The sequence below is a fragment of the Aulonocara stuartgranti genome (genome assembly GCF_965226115.1).
Source record: "Aulonocara stuartgranti genome assembly, chromosome: 9".
Lineage (NCBI taxonomy): Eukaryota > Metazoa > Chordata > Actinopteri > Cichliformes > Cichlidae > Aulonocara > Aulonocara stuartgranti.
In genome coordinates, this window is record NC_138960.1 from 28,685,678 (window position 1) to 28,710,524 (window position 24,847).

The window sequence follows — 24,847 nt, forward strand, 5'->3', positions numbered from 1 at the left end:
ACACGCTGCTCTTGCAAACACCTTATTACTCCAGCTTAATGTAGTGTAAAGTGTTAAACTATTTTCCTTTTCGACACTTGCACCTGCTTGGCTATAAGCTGTAAGTGTTGGACTCAGGTAGAGAAACATGGGCGGAATAAGACGCATGACTCTGTCAACACAACATATGACAGCATTATCCCGGGCAATGACGCATTACCAAGGCAACAGCAACCAGAGAGCACGCGTTATGCGATGTAAATGATCTGGGCTCCTCTGTGACGGATTGCACTTTGTTGCCGTTTCTTGTAAAGTCTCTCCTGCTAAATGCCACATAGCTACAGAAAGGCTTGGTGCTGCATGTCATCATCACACACGCTGCTGTTTGCTAATAGCAGATGTTTTACCATCACAGATGTCTTCGACTGTTTTTATCAGAGAGGCGTGTGAAATCTTTCAGGGTAATTCTATCTGTTAACTTGCTGTGCTATAAAAAGCCAAACTTTTACATGTCAGCCTCAAGTGTCTCTCATCATCTGAGTGAATAAGCTCTCACCCCCTGCCTGCAATGGGCACGGGGCAAAAAAAAAAAAGCTACATGCAGCCTTGAACTGAGGTAGATTCTTATCAATGCAGTAAAAGTGGGTGAAGTTAGAAATGATGGTTTAATGTTAATTAGCATCTTGTCTTCAGGGAGTAAGAAAAGCAAGGGCAGGAAGAAACTGGGGAGACATAGAGAGCAAGAAAGAGAGAGGATGCCTGAGGATCCTAGAGATAGTTCTCCTTTCTCTCCTCTTTTACTCTATTAGCTCTTGTTCTCTCTCCTTCCCTGACTTGCTTCTTGCCTCGAGTGCTTTCACAAATTAATGACACTGTAACCAGAACATTAGTCGAGTAATGAAATACGTGGCACAATCGGGCAGAGCGTGGGCACAATAGGCAAATAAAAGGGGGTAATACAAGAAATATAAAGAGAAGTTAATAATGAAATAATCCCAAACAGTTATAGTCAAGGCAAGGTCCCTGTTGATTACATTCATCCTTTTTTTTCATTAGTAGTAAAACTGCTAAATAAATACATATGAGAGTGTGTTGATGTTAAAAGCCACTCTGCGGAGGGAGGTGGTAGCGTTCATTGCAGATTTGTCAAGAATTGCATATTTACCAATAAAACATAAGGAGTGACAAACTTTGAGTTCAGCTGGATGCAAGCTAGCCATTTTCTCATTTCACAGCAGTGCAACCATTATCAGGTACCTGTTATTTTTATAGGCATGTGAGCTTAAGAGGGAAGGGGGAGAGAAGGAGAAAAGAGGGAAAAAAACAGCAATTGCCACTGCTGGATTTGTAAAGGTTAATGATGAACATCCAAAACCACAAACAAAAGAAAAAAAATAAACAAGTGGTTAACCAGATCCACGGAATAAAGTCATTAGGGTGTAATGCAAGACCTTCGAGAATGTGTGCGAAGACGTGCGTGGAATATGACAGTGGTTGGCTTGCTGTTACTTGTGAGGCAATAATTGAGACCAGAAGTGCCCAAGGACTGGACTGTAACAATGCCACACATACAAACAGCCTCATTATCCTGAACCCCACTCATCTCTCATCTCTATCCCACCCTGTTCCTTTTTTTTTTTTACCTCCTCCTGTGTCCCTGACTCTCTCCTTGTTTGTCCTTTATACCCTTTTTGTACCAACGACCAATTTCTAACCTGCTTTTCATGCAAGGTTGTTACAAATAGGACTTTATATCAGAAGTCTGTAAAAAACCCAAAACCTGCAAGGTATAGTCACAAAGGAGCACATGCTCATTAAAAGAATGACAAGGTAAACTTAATAAAATCAAATAAACACTTGTTCACATTTGATGCTTTGAGTTGTTTTTGCCTCGACTGCCAGCAAAAGAAGCACTTTTTAATGTCCTTGTCAACACCTGAATCAGTATCCTTGCTGGCTAAAAAACAGTAATTTGGCTTGACATGTGACTGTAATGTAAACAGAGCAGGAGTGACAGACATCTCAAGTATTTCTTCAGCTTTCTTTTCTTCTTACTTTCATCATTGTCTGTGTACCATTTTCACGGCCTATAAGTATGCTACTAATGTGATAAAATCCCGAAATATTAGGATTTTATAATAAGAGCATGAGCTTGGCTGGAGATCTAACCAGCATTTATTCATATAAACAAAAAAAAAGTGACTGTATCAGTCAGTGTTGGTCAAGTTACTTGAAAAAAGTAATCACTAATTAATTACTGATTACTTCCCGAAAAAAGGAAGGTAATCAGTTTACTTATTTTCAAAAGTAATTAGTTACTTTGTTACTTTTTAAAACATGATTTATCCCCTAAATAGGTAAGAAAGCAAAAGATTTTTCAGCCCAATTCTACTTTTTCATATAAAATGTAATCAAATGAAAAAGTCTCTTTTTAAAACTTGTTTTATTAGTTTTAATCTTTTAACTTTATGCATCAAGCAAACGTTAAATTATATGCAACATTCTCTGACTGGAAGAAAATTGTTTAACATTTAAACCTATTTTCTGCATATTCCAGCATATAAAATTCAATGTTTTTTTTGTTTACACTCACTCTTTCAAATAGATGCAAGTAAAACACAGCAGAAAATAAATAAAATCAAAGACTCAGCAGTCATGTTGCTCTATTTTCACCTGTATAGCAGGAGTGGGGCAGGCGGAGGTTTGCCCTGGTGCAGTTGTGCTGCAGCGGTCAGTGGAAGGATAATAATAATAATAATAATAATAATTTCACATTCCAGCGGCAACGTATTTGGTGCTTGCTCAGACGTTTAGGGGTTTTTCTCGCTGTATAAAGAAGTTTTCTTCCCACGCAGTGAGCAGCGGACGCTAGTGTTTTTGTCACTTTTTACGGAATTCAACTCAAAGTAAGGTTAGTACTTCCACGCTTTAAACGCGGCACTCGATATATTATCCATTTTTGATCTGCACACAGCTGTTGCCACGAACGTCACACTCGCTTGCCTGCAGGCATTAGACATTTCTGTCTGTGACCAACACAAGAGAGGAAGAGAAAATGGAGCATCAGAAGAGTTTCTCTGTGAGGAAACATGCTAAATACACTATATGGACAAAAGCAGTGGGCTACCTACACATTATACCTATAAGCTGCTCAGCCATGCAAATCCATACCATGCACCTCTGCCCTGCTCTGTAACTTTACATGATCTGCCACTTTGCTTCCTGAACAATGGAATTTTGTGTCATCCTATTACAGTACAGTAGTGAGCGCTTCAGAAACCATTCTTTCACAAATGTTTGCAAAGGCAGATTGCATAGCCAGGTGTTTGAATTCAAGGAGGTGCTATTTTCAGTGCTATTTTTCAGGTGTATAAAATCAAAGATTAAGAGGTGCAGTGCAATATTTTTATCCATGAAGTAGCTAAACAAAGCCAGGCTAAAACCCTTTAAAAAAGAGACAAAAAATGTTTCAGATTGACATTTTTTTAATAAATGTTTTTCTTTTATTATATGGAGAAATATTATTGCTTTGTCAAGGCATTTATTTTGGCTTGCATCACTCATATGTTGCTAAACCTTTAAATTCTTCAGAGCTTACCTTTTGAAGTGTGGTAAGTTTTTCTTTTATTAAAAAAAAATCTCAAGCAAGTGCTTTAACTGAATAATCATACTTTGACCATACGCTTGCATCATGCATTTTTATGTGAAAATAACCTCCCAAGAGATCATTTCTGCAAAGTATAAAATATGGCCACGTTTATCCAGGAAATGCTTGATATCAAGAAGAGAGATAAGTACAAATGTTACAGAAGTATGGTCATCCTGAGCTTATCCAACCACATAGAAATATGTTTACACCTCCCTCCCACATCCCCTCTTCCTTTCAAATAATAAGGAAATTCAGGGTATAGTTCAGGGAATCTCCTGAAGTAACAGATAAGCAGTCAGGATGTCCTTGAGGTCTCCAAATAGGCACAATGAAACATGGGCAAAGCATCATGCTCCACAAAGGCCTGGCCCTTTAGACATCCCCGAAACCTCATAAAATCGAGGTCTCAATCAAAAAAAAGGAAAAAAGAAAAACACAAACACTCATGATAACCTTAACCTTATCTTAACTGTGGTTGCCCTTGCAGATATTACAGAAAGGAAGAAAACCGTAAACATTTGTACTTATCTTAAAAAAAAGATGCCACATTCGGTCTGGTTTACAATGAAATGTTTAGCAATTGTTCTTATCAGATGTTTGAGCCGATGGGTGTTGATGACAATAAACAAGCAATCTAATACTAAATATACAAACTGTAAGATTTGCTGGGAACTGTAATGGGTTACTTCAAGGACACAAGCTGATGAAGGAGCAAAGGCACTAGAAAAACAAGGGAATGAAAATGCTTTGTAAGTTAAGGACAGCTGTGCAGCAACAACACACTTCAGCAAAAACGCTTTATCTAAACTCCTTTGTAGGTGTGAGGGTGTGTATCAGAGGGAATTATGGATGTGTGTTTTTATCCATGTTTGCATCTACACAAAGGCTTGTTTGTGCGAGCCTTGCTCTTTCGCTTGTTTACAGATTGTTTGCGGTGAAGGGAGTACTGATGATACTAAATCATTAGTGAAGGGCGCTAATTCTTATCTAAAAGCTGTGATTCTAACACTAATGGGAAAAGTGTTCAACGGCGTGAGTGCGAAGACCAGGGCAGAGAGGTAGGATGATGGGAAAAGTGGTTTTAAAGAGAGAGGGAGACAATACCGTGAGGTAAAAGTGGAGGTGAAGAATGAGAATGAGGCAAAAATGGAGACTTGAGATGTTAAATTGGAGGAGGGGGGAGAACAATGAGAGAATAGGGGAGATAAGAGTGAAGGAAGAGGAGAGAATAGATAGCTAGAAATTGATAAATGTGCATGCAGAAGATTATAGGGAGCAGTGGGGAGAGGGAAAATGACACTGAAGAAGGACCGAAGGAAAGAGAAGGAAAATATTGCTTTTCTCTATGTACTTGTGTGCGCGTGTTTCTTTGCGTGTTACTGTACACATCAGCATCGAGGTCCCCGATTATTGGATCTCCCAATCGTGCCATCGAGTGAGCGTTCGAGAGCGAGAAGGAATTTGTGGATGTTTGAGTGCGAGAGAGAGAGGTGATAAAAAATGATAAAAAGGACAGAATAGGTGCAGGAGGTGAGAAAGGGGTCAGGCAATTAGAACAATTACTGCCAAGGATTCAAATTAAGGGTGTCACTGGTGGCAGAATATAATTCCCATTTAACGGTTCGTTTAGCTCCAAAATGCCAACCCTAGTCTAATAGATGAGATCTGGATGGGAAAAAGTGGAAATGCTGTTGACAGTGTAATTTGATGAAAGCTGACAGCTAATTTATGAAGCATATTTTTGGGTAAATGATTTTTCCTGGTCCTGCTTTCTCTGTCATTCTAGACTAGTAATTGGATTTCCCCTAACTTGCAAGGTACTGAATTAGGAGTAAACTAGTTACTGGCTGTCTGTGTGTGGCTGTGGCAGGGTATGTGTGTACACGCCACAGAGGGCTTGAGAGTTAAAAAGAAAAAGAGGAATTTTAACAAAGCATGGGTTTGTGTATGCGCGAGTATGCGGATACCATATTTGTAGATGGAGGTGCAATCTCAGAGAGGAGTGGAAGTTAATTGCAAAGTTTTGGTCTGCTGCACTAATACCCAACTATTTTTTGCTTTATTCCCAGTCAGTCAATCAAGGACCATGGACAAATATACGCATCAACACACACACACACACACACACACACACACACACACACACACACACACACACACATCAAATGAACTCGCCATCCTCTACTCCTATCTCAGTCTCTTTCTGTCTTGTCTCACTTTAATTGCTAGGAGTGTCTTGTCTTTATGAAGCTATTCCCTAAGGAGTGTCACGGTGCACAAATATAAATGTGTGTGTGTGTGTGTGTGTGTGTGTGTGCGTATGCACGAGTGTGTGTTAGGAAACAGAGGGAAATTCTAAATAGAAAGCTGTTCCGACAGCAAGCTTGTAATTCTTGTAGTAAAAAAATTAAAACAAAAACAAATGCTCTGTGAACAATACCATACACACCCACACACATGCATGAGGATGCACACACACACACACGCACACACACATACACAGACAAACACACAAACCCAGTGAGATATTAGACTAAACACAAACATGCCTCTGTCACCACCAGAGACAGCTGCACAGCTATGAGCCCTCCTCTTGTTGCGTAGAGGCGTTTTAGCTGTTTAAGCCATTCACACACGGCTAAACCGAACCATAACACAAATCAAATGTATCTAATCCACGACAAACCTTAAACAACCGCCAGCCTAACTAATATAAACCAAACTGACACAAAACCCTACCAGGCCTTGCTCAGGCAAACCACAGCCAAACTGACTCAGTCCAAACAAATCGAATGCAAATGTGTGTAATCCAAGTTAATCTAGTCAGAATGAGCAAAGCCAGAACACAACTCATTTTCAGAGGTCTGCTTCAGTTGTATCGTGTGTAGTTCTGTTGGTGGCTAAAAACAAGGATGCAGGCAACGGTTCAAACATACACATGGGGAAAGCCAATGAAGGGTATCTTGCCATGGTGCTGGACAGCAACCAGTCACCAGAAAAGCTTTAAAGCTCCTTGGCATAAATACTGCAAATGTCTGGTATTCAGCCTGTGGGGTGGTAAACCATTTTTTAAAATATATTTGTAATTTCTGTTTTGGTGATGTTAGTAGAAAATCTGTAACAGGTCTATAATCAGATCTAGCAAAGGCCATGTCCTTAAATCCCCCATGATTTTGACACTCATAAAGAGCCCTAATAAAACAATCTTCAGTCTCCCATACACAGAATCCTCAGACAGAAGCAGACGGGAAGACTGTGTTTTTATATGTTATGAATTTTCCATCAAAGGTTGACTATGTGGTGAAAACCAAACCTCCTATCTGTGTCAGCACTGTCTACCCATGTTTGAGTCAGCGGTGAATAAAGATGCCATCCTCAGCCTTTACCTGGAGTGTTGAGGAGTCTGGACATGCGACAGCTGTAGGCGATTTGCTGCTCACAGTATTCTGCACTGGTGGTGATGGCTGTCACCTGAAAACACAAGCAGGGATATGTATTTTCATTTTATCTTCTTCGACCAGACAGGCCCGTTTCATGTAAGAACAAATTACTGAGCTGTGAAACGAAAGAAAGCACACTCTAAAGTTGTTTTAATTTTTGCCTTCTGTGACTCCGAGAAGCTGAAAATGGAATAAGCGGCCACTACAAATTATGAAATAACGTAATTTGATGGATATGCTTCTCAAACCATGTAATGTCATAGTCATCCTGCAGTCTCTTCCCATTGGGGTTCCTTTAAACTTCACACACACAGTTTTCTTTTGACTGTGAGTGACAACTGCAATCTGTAATCACTCACCAGAAAGATTAAGATATTGACTCTTGAGTGTGAGAAGAGATTTAGGTAGTCTGAACTGTGTGTGGGTGAAGCACAGCAGGCAGGTGATGAGGGGATGATGATGGACACTTTTTATGTTAGTATATCGCAGTATGTTTGAAAGACTGGCTGAATGCGTGAAGTGCTGTAGCTCTGGCTGTCTTATACTGCGATCATAAAGTTAGTAACTTTGTCAAAACAGAAGAAAAACTGCTGCAGCATAAATGCTCACTGTGTTCTAAACCCAGGACCTCTGCTGTCAGTGCTTTGAAGCACCAGCTGCAGGAACAGCAGAGGCCGAGCGATAACAATCCTCTTAAAGAGGAACAAAATCCGCATTTGGAGGTTGGAAGTTACAGCTCTGTCAGTCAGAAGACCGTGGTTTGTCTCCCATTTTGGGGCTCAGTGTGCTTGTGTGACTTTGTTTTCACTTTCAATTTTTGCTTCGGTTTGTTTAGGAACCAAAAAAGTTTTAGAAGACAATTTGGCTTCATTTAAAGTATGACCCTTCACAGTATTAACCTGGCACATTGATATGATACTAACCCAGTCTTTTGACTGTCGAAAAGTAACAAGTTGGGAGCAGCTTTGAAAAAATATAAATAATACTCTGAGCTAAGAAATGCTTGAAATGTTACTGTAGTGAAAGACCATCCTGTGTGTGTGAGATCATTACAAACACCATGCAGAAATTTCATTTCATTTCATTAGGTGGATCTGTTCAACTGCTGGCTAATGCAAACATCTAATCAGCCAGTCACATGGCAGCATCTCAGTGCATTTAGGTATGACATGATCAAGATGGCCTGCCGCCTTGTTGTTGGCAGAGGTCATCTTTGAAGTGACCACACTGTGTATCACTGCTGTCAAGACAGGAACTGGAAACTGAGGCTACAATTCTCATGGGCTCAGGAGTAGAGATGGACGATCCGATATTACGTATCGGTATCGGTCCCATACTAAGCTGTTGTTACAATTTCTTTAATATTACTTTGTACACCAGGATCCTTTTCTACGTAGCTGACGGCTGGTAACTGTGCAGGAGCGGATCTAGCAAAGTTTAGCCAGGGGGGCCGATAGGGCATGAACAGGGAAAAGGGGGCACAAAAACATACTTTTCTTTCTTATTCTCATTTAAAATGTCTAGCTTTTAATAAATAATTATCCGAATCTTACACCCATAGTTTTAATCTGATGTAAAATGTATAGAAGTCCATTACTGTACATAGTAATTATTAAGTCTAATATACCCTAGTAAAGCTATAGTACTTTTTCCTTTGGGAAGGTACCATCTGTGCAGTCTGCAATTCTGTTGAAGAAAGATGTTGAATCTATTTAATTATTCTTGAAAATAATTGATTTCTGTGCATTTTTTTCACACTGCATCAAATTAAAGTTAAGCATCATGAGGTGGAGGGTGGTTCCCTATTTTACAACCCTATTAGTTTGGTTGCTTACTCTTTAAAATACCAGAATAGGGAGGATGGTGTAGGTTAAGTTTACTAGATTGATCAGAGAGACTGATATTGCTGAACTATGAAATATTTTCGGTGCATTGTATTTTTTGCATAGAATAGCTTTAGTGTTTGTTTTTTTTAACTTGAGTTTGAACTTATACAAAAAGCAGCAAGATATTAAAAAAACAGTTTTATTGATTAAAAAACACACTATATCGGATTCATATTGGTATCGGCAGATATCCAAATTTATGATATCGGACATAAAAAAGTGGTATCGTGCCATCTCTACTCAGGAGTTGGACAAAAGAAAGCTGGGAAAACATTGCCTGCTGTGATGATTCTCAATTTCTGCTGTGACAGAAATTTTGACGGTAGTGCCAGCATGAACGACATAAAAGCAACTGCCTTGCAGTTAGGCTAGTAGTGGTATGATGATGCATGTTTTCTTGTCTAGTTTTGGGGTCTTAAGTACGTATGGTTGCCTAAGTGTTGCAGTGTCTAAGTGCCTATCTGAGTATTGTTGCTGACCATGCCTATCTATTTATGACCACAGTGTCTTCTAATGGCTGCTTCTAACAGTAAAACACACTATGTTACATAGCTCAAATCATCTCAATCTGGTGTCTGGTTCACTGTGCTCTAATGGCCTTCACAGATCTCAGTACAATAGAGCACCTTTGGGGTGTGATTGAAAGGGAAATTCACATCATGGATGTGCAGCCAAAATGCAGCAGCTTTGTGATGCTATCATGTCGATATGGACCAAAATCTCGGGAGAATGTTTCCAGCAACTTGTTAAATCTAAGACATGAAGAAATTAAGACAGTTTTTAAGGAAAATGGGGGTCGAATGTGACACTGGGATAGTATAACCAATGAAGTGTCCTTTTAGTTTTCAATTATCTTGCACTAATCACTGTATCTACTGATATGTAAAAACTCAAGCTATCCCAAATTCATGCTGCCTGTATGTTTACTTAACCAGAAATTACAGAGGCTGGGGAACACATTAGCTCTGGGAAAACTTCAATTTGCATACAACTCGAGGCACAGCTCCACAAGCACATTTAGTATTTGCCAAGAAAAAAATGATAAATGATTAGTTGTAATGATTGAACTATTCTGCACATATTCATTTAATAAATACAGTATTGTGCCATGGGAAAAGAGACGTGGCTTTATAACTGCTTCACTACTTTTTAATTCACGCACTGCATGCATAATGTTAATGCCAATTCAAGTCCATGTGACTTAGGCGTAGTCGGAAAAATAAAGGGCTTTTTTTTCAGCAAACAATAAGAAGACTGCTATCACAGAAGAAAATGCAGCTGCTTTCTCACAACCAGAGGTCTCAGAGAAAACAGCCCAAAAATGAAACCCTATGGTCCTGTCACCTACAGCAGAGTAACGTGTGCCGTGCACCATATTAGGCTTGCTTTTAAAGGGTGGGATAAAATCATCTAAAACAAAACAGATGTTAGCAGTAGTCAGTAAAAAAATCCTCACGGTTCTCATCGTTCATAATATGTACTAAGGGAGAAGCCCAGAGCCTGAGGGCTACAATTCAAACAAATCCAAACCCTTTTTTCCATCTCATAATATATTCCTTTTCATTTTTTAAAAAAAAGATTTTTTGGCTTCTAAACCTAAGTATAATACTACTTTTGCCTTATTTGCAGACAAAACACTTTCTATGCTTAACGTGTTCAAGTGCATTACCTGGTCCATTGAGGCACTGTAGTTGACCTGTAACACGGTCCGTCTGTTTCTGCTGGAGCCTGTGACTATGGTTTTGGGAGGCAGGTTGTTCATCACTGTGGTCCATACTTTGTCCTCTATGAAAATAGACAAAACACATTCAAAATGAAAACAAGCCATAGCGCAATTTAAACCTAGGAAACGTATTTGATCGTTCGTTTAATTTTACACATGCAATCGATTCGCACATGCAGACATAGCAACACATGAGTTGTGCAGTTTAGCTGTCATGGCAGTGAAGTTCTTTCCGTGTAATCTAAGTTACAGCTATGAGACTCCGGGATTTAATAGACACTTCTGTCCTGTTATAGTACGAACCAGTCACTCACACAGCTCCTTGTTCATTCACACTGTCAGTCAGGGAATGTGTGTGTGTGTGTGTGGTTCAGGTTTCTGAGGTGTGTGTGTGCGGGAGAGAGAGAGAGAGAGAGAGCGTGAAACTCTTAACATTTCAGAGGTGTGTGTGAGTGCGCTATTCAGCGTGACTAAGGGGCCAGCCAGTGGAGTGCAGTGACATTTCATTAAAAGTCTCGCCTTTGCTCTGCCTCCATGCTCTGCTGTTCCAGACTATCTACTTATTCCACTGTGTGTGTGTGTGTGTTCATGGAAGTGTGCAGGTGTGTGTGACAGAAGAAGTGTCACACAGACCCTTAGAGCACTCCTAGAGTTGCATAACAGCTTCTTTGCGTATATGTTTGTGGCGTGTGTTTTGATGTGCATGTGCATCTCAGTATCTGTGTTTGCTGCTGCTTCAGAAGTAAATGTCAGTTACTGTGAACATGTTGCCATGGAAACCACAGATATAACAGGTTAAGGCTGCAGAGTTTATTTCCTTTCACAGGTCACTGGGGCTAGACAGTATGGAAGGCACACACGCAAACACACACTGGAGACACACACCTGTCATGTTGCAGTTAACTTTGAAGGGGCCAAGAGGTCCGCTGCCATCGGGGTCGATCCAGTAGGCATCGGAGGACTTGCCCAAATGCTTGTAGGCCTCACACGAAGGCTCATAGATCGCTGGAGCAGAGCAAGGGTGAAGAAAAATGAGAGCAAACATGAGCAGTTGAAGGAGGATGGGTATTAAAGGAAAAACACAAAAAAAAACAAGCGCACTATACATCCCCTCCCCAAAATTAGGCTTACAATACAAGTCTGTGTTTGACACCTACTCAGTGTGACACCACGTCATGTTGAGATATACACTGACACTGGGGAACATCCATATTTAAAGGAGCACAACTGTTGAATGGATGACAGATGAGGAAACACTTTTTTCCTATTTATAAATCTTAACCAATGAGGCAAAAAAAAATAAAAAATAAAAATAAAAAATGGCCGTGGGTGGTGGCAGTGTTAAGGCCTGGCTTTCCAGCAAAATCAGCAGTTGATTCCCCGTAAACAGAAAAGCTTTCATAGATTGGCAGTTTTTTCTTTTTTTCTTTTTGCCCTGAGGCTGGTGCGAGAGAAGAGGCTACAGTAAGCCACTCAAAAATATACTATAGACAAATGCTAGAGTAACATTTCTGTTTTGTTATCTAATTCAGCAACTAAAGCTTCCAAATCCACGATGGACCTAAAATAGCAACTCAGTTTCCAAAGCTGCTTTCTTTTTTCCCCCCCTATTTTTATTTTCCCCTTCGTCCAAAAGGCAATTTCATATGGTTGCCTCGCTCACCACATTGTCTCTATTCAGTGCCTGTCAAGGAGCGGCGTCTTCTCCCTAACACTTGAGCAATCTAGCGGACAACATATTGATGTTGTGTTTGTGTTGACGTACACACAGACAGACAGGGACGCGGACAGCAGGAAGAATTACACTTCAAAGTGAATTGCGAGCGTGCCTTGAAGTGAAACTTTCTTGATTGAAGTGTGACTCCTCACAGGCTTAACAATGAGTTTAAAAAGAAAAAGAGCCTGCAATATGTTAATAGTTCTTTGTTAGTTTGCCTGCTATCAACTCCTTATTTCTGTCTGCAGTTTCTTTATTTTTCAGCCTTTTCTTTTCTATATGTTCTCCGACTACTTCATTGATCTCAGTTTTGCAGGGTGGTTTTCTGATTAGAGGAGACTCTTTTTGTTAACCACAACCAGTGTTGGGAGGATGTAACTGTACTGAGGAATCTCAAAGGATCAAGAGAAGTGTTGAGGTTGATGTTTCTGTTCTGGCTCAAAGCCATTGGCAAAGGCTCTAATACAATGGTAGTTTAATAGCCAGCATTTCTCCTAGGACTTCTTCAGTGTTATGTACCACAACAGAAAGATTCAATGTACAGAGAAATTCAGAGAAATTTCTCCAGAGGGAACTTAATTAGAATATTTAGTAAGTCAATACAAAAATTATGTCTGCATATATTTACCATCAGAGTGGAATACTAGCAGGATTTGGAAAGGAGCTTATGGCAGTATCAACATAAAAGCTGTAAATGCTGGTAACCCCTGTGCTTATTTTTTAATGACAAAAAAATACAGTCAAAGTATTTAATTGGCATGAACTAAAATGCAGTTTTCAAAACTGTATACTCTTTTTTTTTTTTTAAGTTATTAACCATTCAGTTATTGTTTTTATCTCAGAATATGGTTAAAACATATTTATTCTTCCATTAATTGACTATTACGTATCTAATCACTAAAGGATGGGACACTACTGCACACTCCTGGGTCTTTAATTGGTGACATGTTTTAAATCATTTCATGGCGTCAAATTACACCATGGTTTTGTTTCACTCTTTATTTATGCTGCCATCGTAGTCCAGAGGTTGAGAAGTGTAATTCTGGTGGTCATAAGGTTTGCCCTGTACCCATGTGTGCTGTCTGAAGGTACCTCAGCTTCTTTGTGCATGTTGGGTTAATAAGGTGCTTAAATGTAGAATAAAGCACTGTATGAATGCATGCTTAAATGTGGTTGTTACTCTAAAGCACTTTGAGTGGTCAGTAAGACTGAAAAAGCACTATATAAATGCCCGTCCATTCCATTTCATCAACTTTGCCACCGACAAGCTCCACCAGAGAAACTATTTAGAGGTCCGTGACAAAGAAGCGGCTCTTTAAGGAAGTGAAAAGAGTTGCTCATTCACTCTCTCTCCCCACACTTTACTGGCAGGTCTCCAGATTTGCCTCACACCTTTATAGCCGGAAACCAGAGACCTTCATTTCTAGGTTACTACTGCCTTAGGCTGTCTCTTATTACTCCTAACTAATCCTTGACAAATTTTTTCAGAGGGCATGCGTGAAGTCAGCACCTTGTTTACTCATTTGTTTCTTTCATGTATCATCACCAGCAGCTGTTATTTTGGCACATATGCAGCACAATGCATCGCAGAGCACTATGTGGTTGCATAGCGTTTCCATATAGCCCCAGAAACTCAGAGGTGTATGTGATACAGTAAGTATATAGTAAATAGGGATGCAATTTTGGACACAGATTCACACATATAGAGAGATGCAGTCGTACAAAGACATTTCTCGATGTGCATCTTGCTTCATCTGTTTCTGTATTTTTTATGATCTATTCATTATTACCTACTTAGACCAACTCCGCAGTGCCTAAATTTGAAAAATGTCTTTTTCACTCACTTTATTCCTCTGGCTTTCTCACACTTCCATTATATTAAATCTGCTCTTTTAGATTTATTTCCAGAACTTTACTTATCTGCCTTCTCTTAAAAGAGAACAGTCTTTGAGGCTTATGGGAGGAGGGATGGCATTCTCAAATTGTTAAGCATTTTTAAAAAAATCCCGCTTTGCTCTCTCCGACTCTGTTCTCTTTGTGTTATGGGGCTTTTTGGGTCGTATTCCTTTTTCTCTGTCGGAACAAAACACACAGTGTCGTCAGAAAAGCCTGATTCCCATGAATACTTCAAAAGTTCATCTGTCCCTCTAATGAGAATTGTGGCTTTGAGCTGAAAAAAACCCAACAAACAGCTTAATCACTCAAATTCGAATGGAGGAAGGCTAAATCAAACACACACACGCACACACACGCACACACACGCACACACACACACACAGGCAGAGCAGAGCGGCCTAAAGTGTTGTTCCACGGACGGGAACACAAAGAAACAAAAAATGAATAGAACAAACAACTGTACACACAACTTGCCACACACACACACACACACACACACACACACACACACACACACACACACACACACACACATACTTACAAGTATGACATGTTGCTCCAGTGTATCCAGTTCCATCACAAGTACAGCTGAAGCTGTCCCAGGTCTGTTTACACCGACCACCATGTTCACAATGATTGGGCATACATCTAGAGAGAGGAGGACAGCAATAGCACTTTTACAGGAAATGTTTTCAACACTTGTTGCTTTAAAAACTTGCTTTATAAATAAATACACTACCATTCAATGATCAATATCTGTCACTCAGAAGAGTTCTTATTTTGAAAGGAAAGCACATCGATTTTTATAGATACTTTTTAATGATAGCACCCATCCAACAGCACATTGTGTTACTTAATGCAATTTATCACGGTAAAAAACTTATTGATCAGAAAACAATAAAAGCTTCAACAAAAGCTTTTCTAACTACAAACATTTTTGTACCATGAGTCAGCGTGTGATGTTAGAAAGTGTGTGCCATCGATAAAACACTGTATGAACCGTTCTGTGATTAGCTGAACGGGGCTTGAGCCAGAAAGCGCTTTGAGTGCTCAACTGAGTAGAAAAGCGCCATGTAAGTGCCAGACCATTTATCAAATCTTTTCTCAAAATGACCCAAACTCACCAGAGTATTTTTGTTCTCCAAAACAAAAGATATCCCATTCTGATTCTTAGTTCTGTTCCCAGCTTTAATTGAACTTAACTATAAAAGAAAAAAAAGAAGTTGTTCTAATGCGCAGCTGAGCAATGGGACAAATACACTAGAGTCTCTGACTTGGAAACAGATCTCTTACAGAGTCATATGGTGCTAGGTTGTGAAGAGAGGAGTGGATTATTTTCTTAAAACAAACAAACAAACAAAAAAATTTCTTTGCTTTTTGTTTTGGCAATTTGCTCCTTTTCATAGAACAACAGAATATTCTGGGCTATGGTAATATGACGAATTAACAATTTAATGTGACAAACTTGCGTATGCCCATATAGACATCTCATTAAAAACTTTTTTTTATAACAGATGATCTAAATTTTGTGATAAACAATGTTAAGGTGCACTATATCTAACTTGTTGAAAAGGAAAGGAAATACATTAAAAGGTGATTACTTGTAGGTTACATGAACTGTGACCACATTGAGATTTTCTTTAGAAGTCCATTACTATAGGTAGCTACTATCTAAAGAAATACAGGACTGACAGAGTGGCATCCCTATTCATCTGAGACAGAAGTCTTACAATATAATAATAAAAGAATGTGATTCTATGAGTTGAGATTAATGTAAGTTTTATGATTTCACTGACCCGAGGCCCTTGAAAACTACCACACATACCTTTGCAGGCAAAGGATACTAAATATTTATGCTGTAAAAAAGCTGATTCAAAAGGACAAAACCAGTGATAAGATCTAAACCATTCAAACATATCAGTCAGCATGATGATAATTTCTAATAATTTAAAATAGAACTCGGCAAAGAACCTTCGTTCTTTGAATTTCCACATATTTTCTCCCTGTTTGGACTCTTTTCATAACCAATGATGTCGCTATTAGCTTGATAGGTTCAATGAATCTGTCAACATTTCCATTCAAGGTGTTCACAAGAACAAAAGAAAGAAAGTAATGCCTTCACTTGATACCCCCCCACCCCCACAGCAATACTTGTGCCAAGACACCCAGTCAGTGAAAGAAAATGCAGGATCTACTGGTGACCTTGGCTAACTGTAAACAATCAGGAATAACTCAGTTTTAATCGGACCATGTGCGACTAAATAAAGTGAGACTGTCAGTGACTACTGAAGTGTGTGTCTGCCTATACTAAAATGAAACATCATTGATTATTGAGTGCACGAGGCGACAGACCTGCTAATGATGCTGAATCTCAGTGTTCCATCTTAGGTTTCTTAACATAAAGCATATTGTTATTGTTAAAATTTAGTCTCTATATTCACAGATGGAAGTAAACAGAGTGTGAACACAGCACTGAGCACACAGCAGTTAAGACATCACAGTTTTTCTTGTTAAAATTTGAATACCAACCCAAATCCCGAGCACATCAAAGTTCTGTGGTTTGATCTGCCTGCAGGCCTGTGGGGATGGATCCCGAGGCACGGGAGGCTTAAAGCGGGGTTTTCCACACACACAGTCATGTATGAGTTATGCGATTAGAATTTTTAAGTCTGCTTACTTGAATGTAATAAAATGGTGTTAGCAGGAAAGCGTGTCATGGTCCTGGGTCGTGCGACCCAGTGTTTTGTGTTTTAGCCTATTTTGATGTTTATTCTTTGTTTAGGGTCACTAAGGCAGTCCAGCCATTTGTACATATTACCCGTGTATTAAGTCTCCCTTGCCCTTCGTGTGTTTATGTCTGCGTGTCTTATATTGTCAAGTCCATGCTGTCAGTTATGTCATCTCCCCTGTACTACGTCTCCCCGGTTCATGTGTCTTGTTTAATCTCCATGTTTCCTGTTTTACTTTGAAAGTCTGTATTCACGGTCAGTGTATTCAGTTTCACTCCTTCTGTCCTGTCGTTAAGTTCAGCTGTGTTCCCATGTGTGTCTCCACTTCCCCTGATCACCTCATGTGTGTATTTAAGCCTTCTGTTTTTTGCATGTCATTGTCAGGTCGTCTGTTTGCATCCCCATAGTGTTTCGTCATAGTTTACTCAGTGTTCATAGTTTGTCATCGCATTTTCACTGAGTTTCTTAGTCCTTTAGTTTTCTGAGTGTTCACAGTTTTCTTAGTTTTCATAGCTTCATGCTTTTTCGTGTGCCAACATCCAAATAAAGGATCGTCTTCTGTTCAGCCAGCAACTCCGCCTTTCAGCATCTGCTTTTGGGTCCTGTTTCCATTCACATCGGCGCACCCCGCCGTAACAAAGCGAGCTGGAGGACAAACAAACACTGACTCGTAAAAGCTGCAGGGGTCCTTTAAAATTCTGAGTTCTTCTCCAGCCTCACTGGCTGTCGGGCAGTTAAGCAGCACAAATATTCCACCTCTGGAGCTGGACATGATGATTACTGCTGTTGTGCACACAATACTGATGAAAGTGACATACTACTTTGGCCTTGTTCACATAACATAGGATAGCTTCACTGACAGCAGAGGGGGTTATAATTGTGGCCATCTTTGGATTTCTTTGTACATTTGGACTCAGTGTACTTGGAAAACGAGGGGGACAGCATGTGCTGTAAAAAAATGAAATAAATAAAATAAATAAAAATCCTGCCTGTCTGCTAGGCTACAAAATATTTGACAAGCATTTGGCTATGTACAAAATCGACCCTGTGGCAGTCTAAAAGCTGTGAAAAACAAACATTCTAGTGTGACACTAGATTGCACAGCACATTTTTAATGCAAGTAACGCATCTGGAGTGCAGAATGACTCAAATTCCCTGAAATGTTTCTGTCAGCGCATTTCGGGCAGTTTGTCCAAGTAGAGTTAACTTCAAGTTAACGAGCTTACTGCGCTAAAGCTTTGACGCCGTGCAGCCCCACGCACAGTTAATTTCCTTTTGCTGCGCAGCTCTCACACAGTGGCTCAGCTATGCTCCAATCCCTCCATATTGTGGCCAGTCACATGCGAGGATATAGGATAATATCATTATATGAAAAACAGAGGGAGAGACGCGACAGTTAAGTGGAGTGTGCGTCTGTCCTCTCAGTAAGTGAGTGAGACAGTAGACAGTGGTGAGGAGGGCTGTGCGAGTGCATCGCAAAAACACATAAATATGCCTGACACCCGTAAACGAAGCAGCATCTGGCTTTTTTGTCTCGGTCTCGACTTTGTCTTTGTCTTGACTCAGTCTGTCTTGGTCTTGTCTTGACTACAAGTCTATTCATCAGTGGTGCAGAGGGTATGTTGATGATGAAAGCACTAGCATTAGTGCTAATCTTTTCTGCAAGGCTCCAAAAAGAAATAAATAAATAAATCCATGATTCAATTCCAGTTACATCTTTGCAGCATGCTTCTTGTTATGGATAATGCAACATTGTTCTGTTAATTTTCAAGACATTTCCCTAATGTTCCTACTTAATCTAGGCATTTCCAATCCAGAGGTAATGTTAGTCATTTTTTAAAAAGGTTTGTAGTGGTGTAACATACCGACAAAGGTTAGGTAGATTTGACCTATTTGTGTTGTGCTTGAGTACAAATATAGAGTAGATCGCACCTAACAAATTGTGTACTAATTAGGGTTAGGGTTAATTGTTACATCAATTTCGTTGAGTATATTTTTAAAAGTTTGTTTTTACAGTGTAACAAGGTTCAGATAAAGGGCCTTTCACAGAGGGTTGCAATTGACAATCACAAAAGACATTATGCTCAGCAAGCTGTGATCACTCAAGTATACTAACTATATATGCGGCTTTTTTTTTCCTGAAAAAAAAAAGACATTTCGGCAAATTTATGAGCGTGTGTGGTTTTATGTGCCTCTGCACTCATTGCCTCGGCAGTATTACAGAACAACAGTGACATTGTGGGAATTTGCATGGGCATAGCTATGTGTCCACCTGAGAGTGTGTCTGTTAGGTTGTATGTAGTTTCTGTTTCTTCCACTATCTCACCCTAAACACAATCTCACAGTGGAACGGCATTGATCAAAGGGAGGTCAGACAGGGCTATTGAACTGCCTTCAAAGACATTCTGATTAGTTAGATGGTAACAGTGCACCCATTCATCTTCCATGGCAGAACAAGGCCCACCTCAAGTACTGCAGGGCTTATACAAAACATTTGAAGTAATAGACTTGGGCAATACTGGGAGCACAGAGAGTAGGATAGTTTCATTAAATTTGGAAACTTCTGTGTTAGTTCACGTCCAAAATAAAGTTTTTTGGCCATGGACAGTTTTTTTTTTCTCCACCTGTGAAGGCAGAAGTTTTCTGGAGAACTGTCAGCACATCTGCTATTGCATTTTCAATATGCAGCAGCAGGAAGCCAACTTCCAGTGGTCTGTAACACTCTCGGTCACTCATCTTTGTGATCGTTTCCTCCGTACAGTATAGTGTACGTCACATAGAGGCAGTTGCACAGAATTGCACAAAATAAACAGCATCAGTATTCTGTTGAAGTGAAATTGTAACAATGATGAGTAACATTTGATCAAATTAAAACATAATAACGCAGTCTTCTGGCTGACTCAGTCAATTAGCACCTCTAAATTGGGCATTTGATTGCACAGCACAATGCAAAACAGAGTCAAACAGAGTCAAAATGCAAATTTTGACTTTGTAAGCATTTTGCTATTTACTGGATGACATTTCAAATCAAAATTATTATTATCATTCATATTAGGTATGACACATACTGTGTCATACTCTGCCTCAAAGAGCCCCTCCTCCTGACCCCCTCCAGGTACACTGTAAGAATAAACACAATATGAACAAATACAATACGTTTCATTCATTATTGGAGGAGAGTAGGGCACAAAAAGGATTTTTTGACTAGAGTTATAAACTAGGTGGCCTAAACTGCCACAAACACTTTAATAGAAACATTATCTGAAAATGCAAATGCAAAATGACAACACTGACTTAAACAGGATTTTCTGATGAGTCTGCCTGTGTAAGTGTGTGCCCAAGCAGTTGTCTGAACTCAAGATTCCCAGCCAGTCAGACCACTTGTGGCGAACCTAAATTGATCACAATCAAGCAGGGGTACTTGGTGTCTTCTTCGCTCACCAAGGATATCGATGAAGGTCATTGACAAACCTCACCTGAAGACAAATCACTAAATAATACGTGACTAACACCACCGGGATTAAACGTGTCCTCAAAGTTTAAATGGTTTTGCACACAGGCATCAATGCAGGCAAATGTTGCATGGGTGACTGCATGTATGGCGAATCCATTCCAATGTGTTTGTCTAGTCCATGACAAGGAAATAAATTGAAATGTCAACAAGTTTAATGAATGCTTACAGTGAGCCAACATTGGGAGGTGCTGTGCAGAATTTCCATGTCTGGTATCCTTGGCAATAAAACCGAACTGCATGGCTCATTTTTGATGTTTGATTAAGATTGTCCAATGTTTTCCACTGATAAAATACACACCTCCTTGCACTGTAATTTTCCCCATCAACTATATCTGACAAGCAGATAGGAGACAGCAATACACTCACATACTTGTTGATTCAAACAGACAAGTGGATGTTTGTGCTATAAGTCTCTGGATCGAAATTCAAAGACTCCACATGGCGCTCTTGTCTAGTATATGATTCTTCCTATTTAAAACCAGTTGATTTATATCAATCATTGCTTTTGTCCTCTGCCCATGCCTGACCCACTCTTACCTGTCTATGATTGCACACATGTCCAGGCTGACATTCTCAAAAGCTCCCACAGTGCCTTTCTCCACAGCATGTAGATCAGCAGGTTGGTCATCAACTAAGACTGCTTGCATGCAGCCTTGAAACGAACGCTGGGTTGGTGGAAACAGTGTTTGCAGAAAATAACCTGGAACCCATACAAGAAACAAACAAAAGAAAAGAAAGTAAAACATTGTTACATAAAAAAATGGCAATTTTCTGCTGACAATTACAGATAGTTGGAAGTGGAAAAAATGCTGTAACTATTTTTGAGAAGGAACAGAAACAAAGGGATGCATAAAAGCTTGTTTTAATAGTGAAATGAAAGAAGTGGGAGATTGAAAGAATCCTATTATGCTCTCCCTGCAATCTCACGATTTAAAACACACCATGAAAAGAAGACAGTGACATTATCCTTGATGAGCAACAACACACCTGGCCAGTGAATGGTTATTGTCCCCTTTTTTAAAACCATGAACCTTCATCACTTGTCTTGTTTTAGAGCTTATCCGCAAGGCCCATTAGACTTAATGCTGGTGCTAAGACTGCAGTAGGCTAGAGGACATACAGATTTTACTCTATACTGTACGTTTATGAGGTACAGGAGTCAATGGCCCGTCCAGAGGTTTCACTGGGCCTTGACTGAAGAGGGGACAAGGCTAGGACAAAACTATACACCTGTGTGTATTTTTTGAACATTCTTTATCTTTTACAAAACTTCACTGATATATGACAGGTTTACATGTACTCTACATGCATGTCTTCTACATGTTTAAATCTGCCTCCGTGCTTTGTGTATAATAGTTGCACAGCATACAGTATAGGAGTGTAAATCTACAGAGCACAGGCAGTCCAACAGCACACGGGTCACTCATAAAACACAACCGCTCAATGACATCTCCATCATCGTGATGATATAAGCTGTCACACTCTCCAGCATGCCTATCAGCTTCAAGGCCAAAGCATCAAAGAGACTTATTATGCAAGGCGTGTGCACTGGGTGTGTGTGTGTGTATGTGTGTGTATACATCGACATAATTGTAGTTTATGTCCCTGACACAAAGCATATAAAACAGTAGAAAGTAAACAGTATGTATAAGGGTATGTGTGTGCACGTTTGCTGGATTCATCCTGTTCTTCACATCTTTTGATTTTCATCTCCTCCTTCCAAAAAGTTTCTCCTGTCATCCTTGCCATCTGTCTCTTTTCCTGCCACACCTGCCTGGTGGTTTTTTTTTTTTTTTCCAGGGAGAAACACAGAGAAAGAGAGAAAGACAGAGAGGGAGATAGAAAAGGAAGAGAAGATGGGAAACAGAGCAGACTGCAGCTGGCTGGCAGCACTTTGTGTCCTGTGGATAGCTTATAAATGCAAAGGAAATCCAGCTATCCTGACAGTTTGGCAGAATGAGTGGCACCATGCATGAAGCTATGGGTGGATGTATGTATGTTGCTCGGCCATGAAAGCCAGCGGGAGGTTTGTTTCTCTGCTTCTCTTTTCAAGCCACCAACTGAGTGGTTTTTGCAATTAAAGTTCAACACTATATCCGATTAGTTTATTAGGTGTCACTTTATAATTTACTCTTTTGATGCAAAAATACTTTTTTAAGAGCAATAACTGAAATGCACCTGTATTTCTACTAAAACCGGCATGCTTCAGGTGACAGCTGACTTTGGATTAAAAGTTAATCATCAATCAGCAAACAAAAGCAAAAATCTGATATCTAGAAAAAGCTAAATGAATCCAAACATCTGCAAATCACTATTTAAAAGACACAGGTGATCATTTATCTATATGAATGAGCACTATAAATGCTCCTTTTACCATATTGCATATTAAATGATTAATAGATGGATAAATAAGACAGCACGGTGGCACGGTGGTTAGCACTGTTGCCGCACAGCAAGAAGGTCCTGAGTTCAATTCCAACATCTTTCTGTGTGGAGTTTGCATGTTCTCCCCGTGTTTGCGTGGGTTCCCTCCGGGTACTCCGGCTTCCTCCCACCGTCCAAAGACATGCAGCTTGTGGGGATAGGTCAATTGGAAAATCCAAATTGCCATTAGGTGTGAATGTGAGTGCGAATGGTTGTCTGTCCCTGTGTGTTGGCCCTGCGACAGACTGGCGACCTGTCCAGGGTGTACCCCGCCTCTCGCCCTATGACAGCTGGGATAGGCTCCAGCGCCCCCCGCGACCCTGAAAAGGATAAGCGGAAGCGAATGGATGGATGGATGGATGGATGATTTTAAAATATGTATCACTGTATGAATGTAATGCAGATATACTCACACAAAGTTCAAGATTCAGACCGCTGTTAGTAGAAAGTCCAACAAAGACAAAACAATTGCTGGAAGCAAAGCAAATGCATCACCATACCTCAATCGATCTTCTAATCTAAATTCTAGATAAGAATAAGCAGTACTTATTTCTCCCTAATTTCAATGTCATTCTTTGCTTTAATTTGCAGTATTACTACAAACAGAAGAACTCTGTTTCTTATAACTGTTCAGAATGTGGAACAACAGCAATAACCCCCTGCAGTCTTGTTGGCACACTATCACAATCCCCCTGTTGGGCCTAAAGAGCTCGTCTTACAATACACACTGGAAAGACCAGCACCAGCTTTCTTCTACCTGTGCACGGCTGGCTCCCAGGCTATGTTTCCAAATCCCATTACATTTAGAGGTATGTGTCTGCTTCCGGAAGAGGTAGGTTGGAAATCTGCCAATATGCTCAGAGGTAAATTATTAAACAAATATTCCAAGGATGTAACTCTAGAATATATTCAGAAGAGACAAGAACTATTGCCAAACACAATATGTAATTTCACACAAAACCAAGAATGCACTCCCGGAAAGGAAAATGCTTATCTCCTGACCACCTGCTGCAGTTTGTCCCTCAGCAATTTACCCTAAGTGTCCAAAAAAGTCCTCAGAGCACTCTCAAACAAACATAACTCGCATTAATATCAAACAAAACTCATGTCAATAAAATCATTTGGCACCTTAGCTGATATGCACGTAAACAGAACTGTGTGCACTTACACAAAATGACACAAGATGCACATGCAGCACGTGGACTGCACTTTGATAAATGTGGTTGCCAGAGTGTCATGTCTTATTCATCACAAGCCTTAGGATGTAAAGGTAGGATGTAAAAGGAACGGCATGCAAGACGCATGGCTGAAAATGTGCTATTCATTACAAGTTACCGCAAGAACTTAAGATGCTAAAATGACCAAAAGAAAGCACTGGAGGGCTACAATGCTGTGTTTCAAGAAGGTCAAAAAATATACTGTGTCATAGTGTACAGTCTATGTGTAGTAATGGGAAAGCAACTGTAGGACTTTTGTCATGATGAGTCATTTATTCACAAATAGAAAATGTGAAAGAAGCCATTCTATCATTTCCAAAATGATGAAAAGAAGCAATGAGCTATGAAAAGCTGTGACAATATTTGGAACCACTCAGTATTATCAAATGTATAAGAAAGTCAAGATTTCAACACTACAATAGGAAACACTACATACTCCTTTCCGCCCCCACCTACAGACAGTTATCAAATGCTAGAAAGCTTCAGAGTGGAACGTCCCATAATTGACTGCTCTCTCATTAGTGTATCAATTTTTCCCCTCTTCCTGAATAGAAAATATGACTTTGTGTCTCCGTGTATGTGCACTTATGTGTGATTGTGTGTGTCTCCCTGTCGTGCCTCTTGAGAAATTCAATTTATGGATGTCTTCTGCCAGTCACTTACTAATTTCTCT

General features: G+C 39.8%; 1 protein-coding gene across 2 annotated transcripts in view; it reads right to left on the minus strand.

Moving 5' to 3' along the window:
* Positions 1–24,847, minus strand: part of cntnap2a (contactin associated protein 2a) — a 413,013-nt gene that overhangs the window by 132,926 nt on the left and 255,240 nt on the right. For both annotated transcript variants that reach the window (XM_082545890.1, XM_082545889.1), the window contains exons 11-15: positions 21,071–21,233; positions 14,832–14,938; positions 11,563–11,682; positions 10,624–10,739; positions 7,015–7,099 (exon numbers count right to left, since the gene is read on the minus strand). In XM_082545890.1, coding sequence (XP_082402016.1) covers positions 7,015–7,099; positions 10,624–10,739; positions 11,563–11,682; positions 14,832–14,938; positions 21,071–21,233 — 591 coding nt within the window. The remainder of the gene's footprint in view (positions 1–7,014; positions 7,100–10,623; positions 10,740–11,562; positions 11,683–14,831; positions 14,939–21,070; positions 21,234–24,847) is intronic.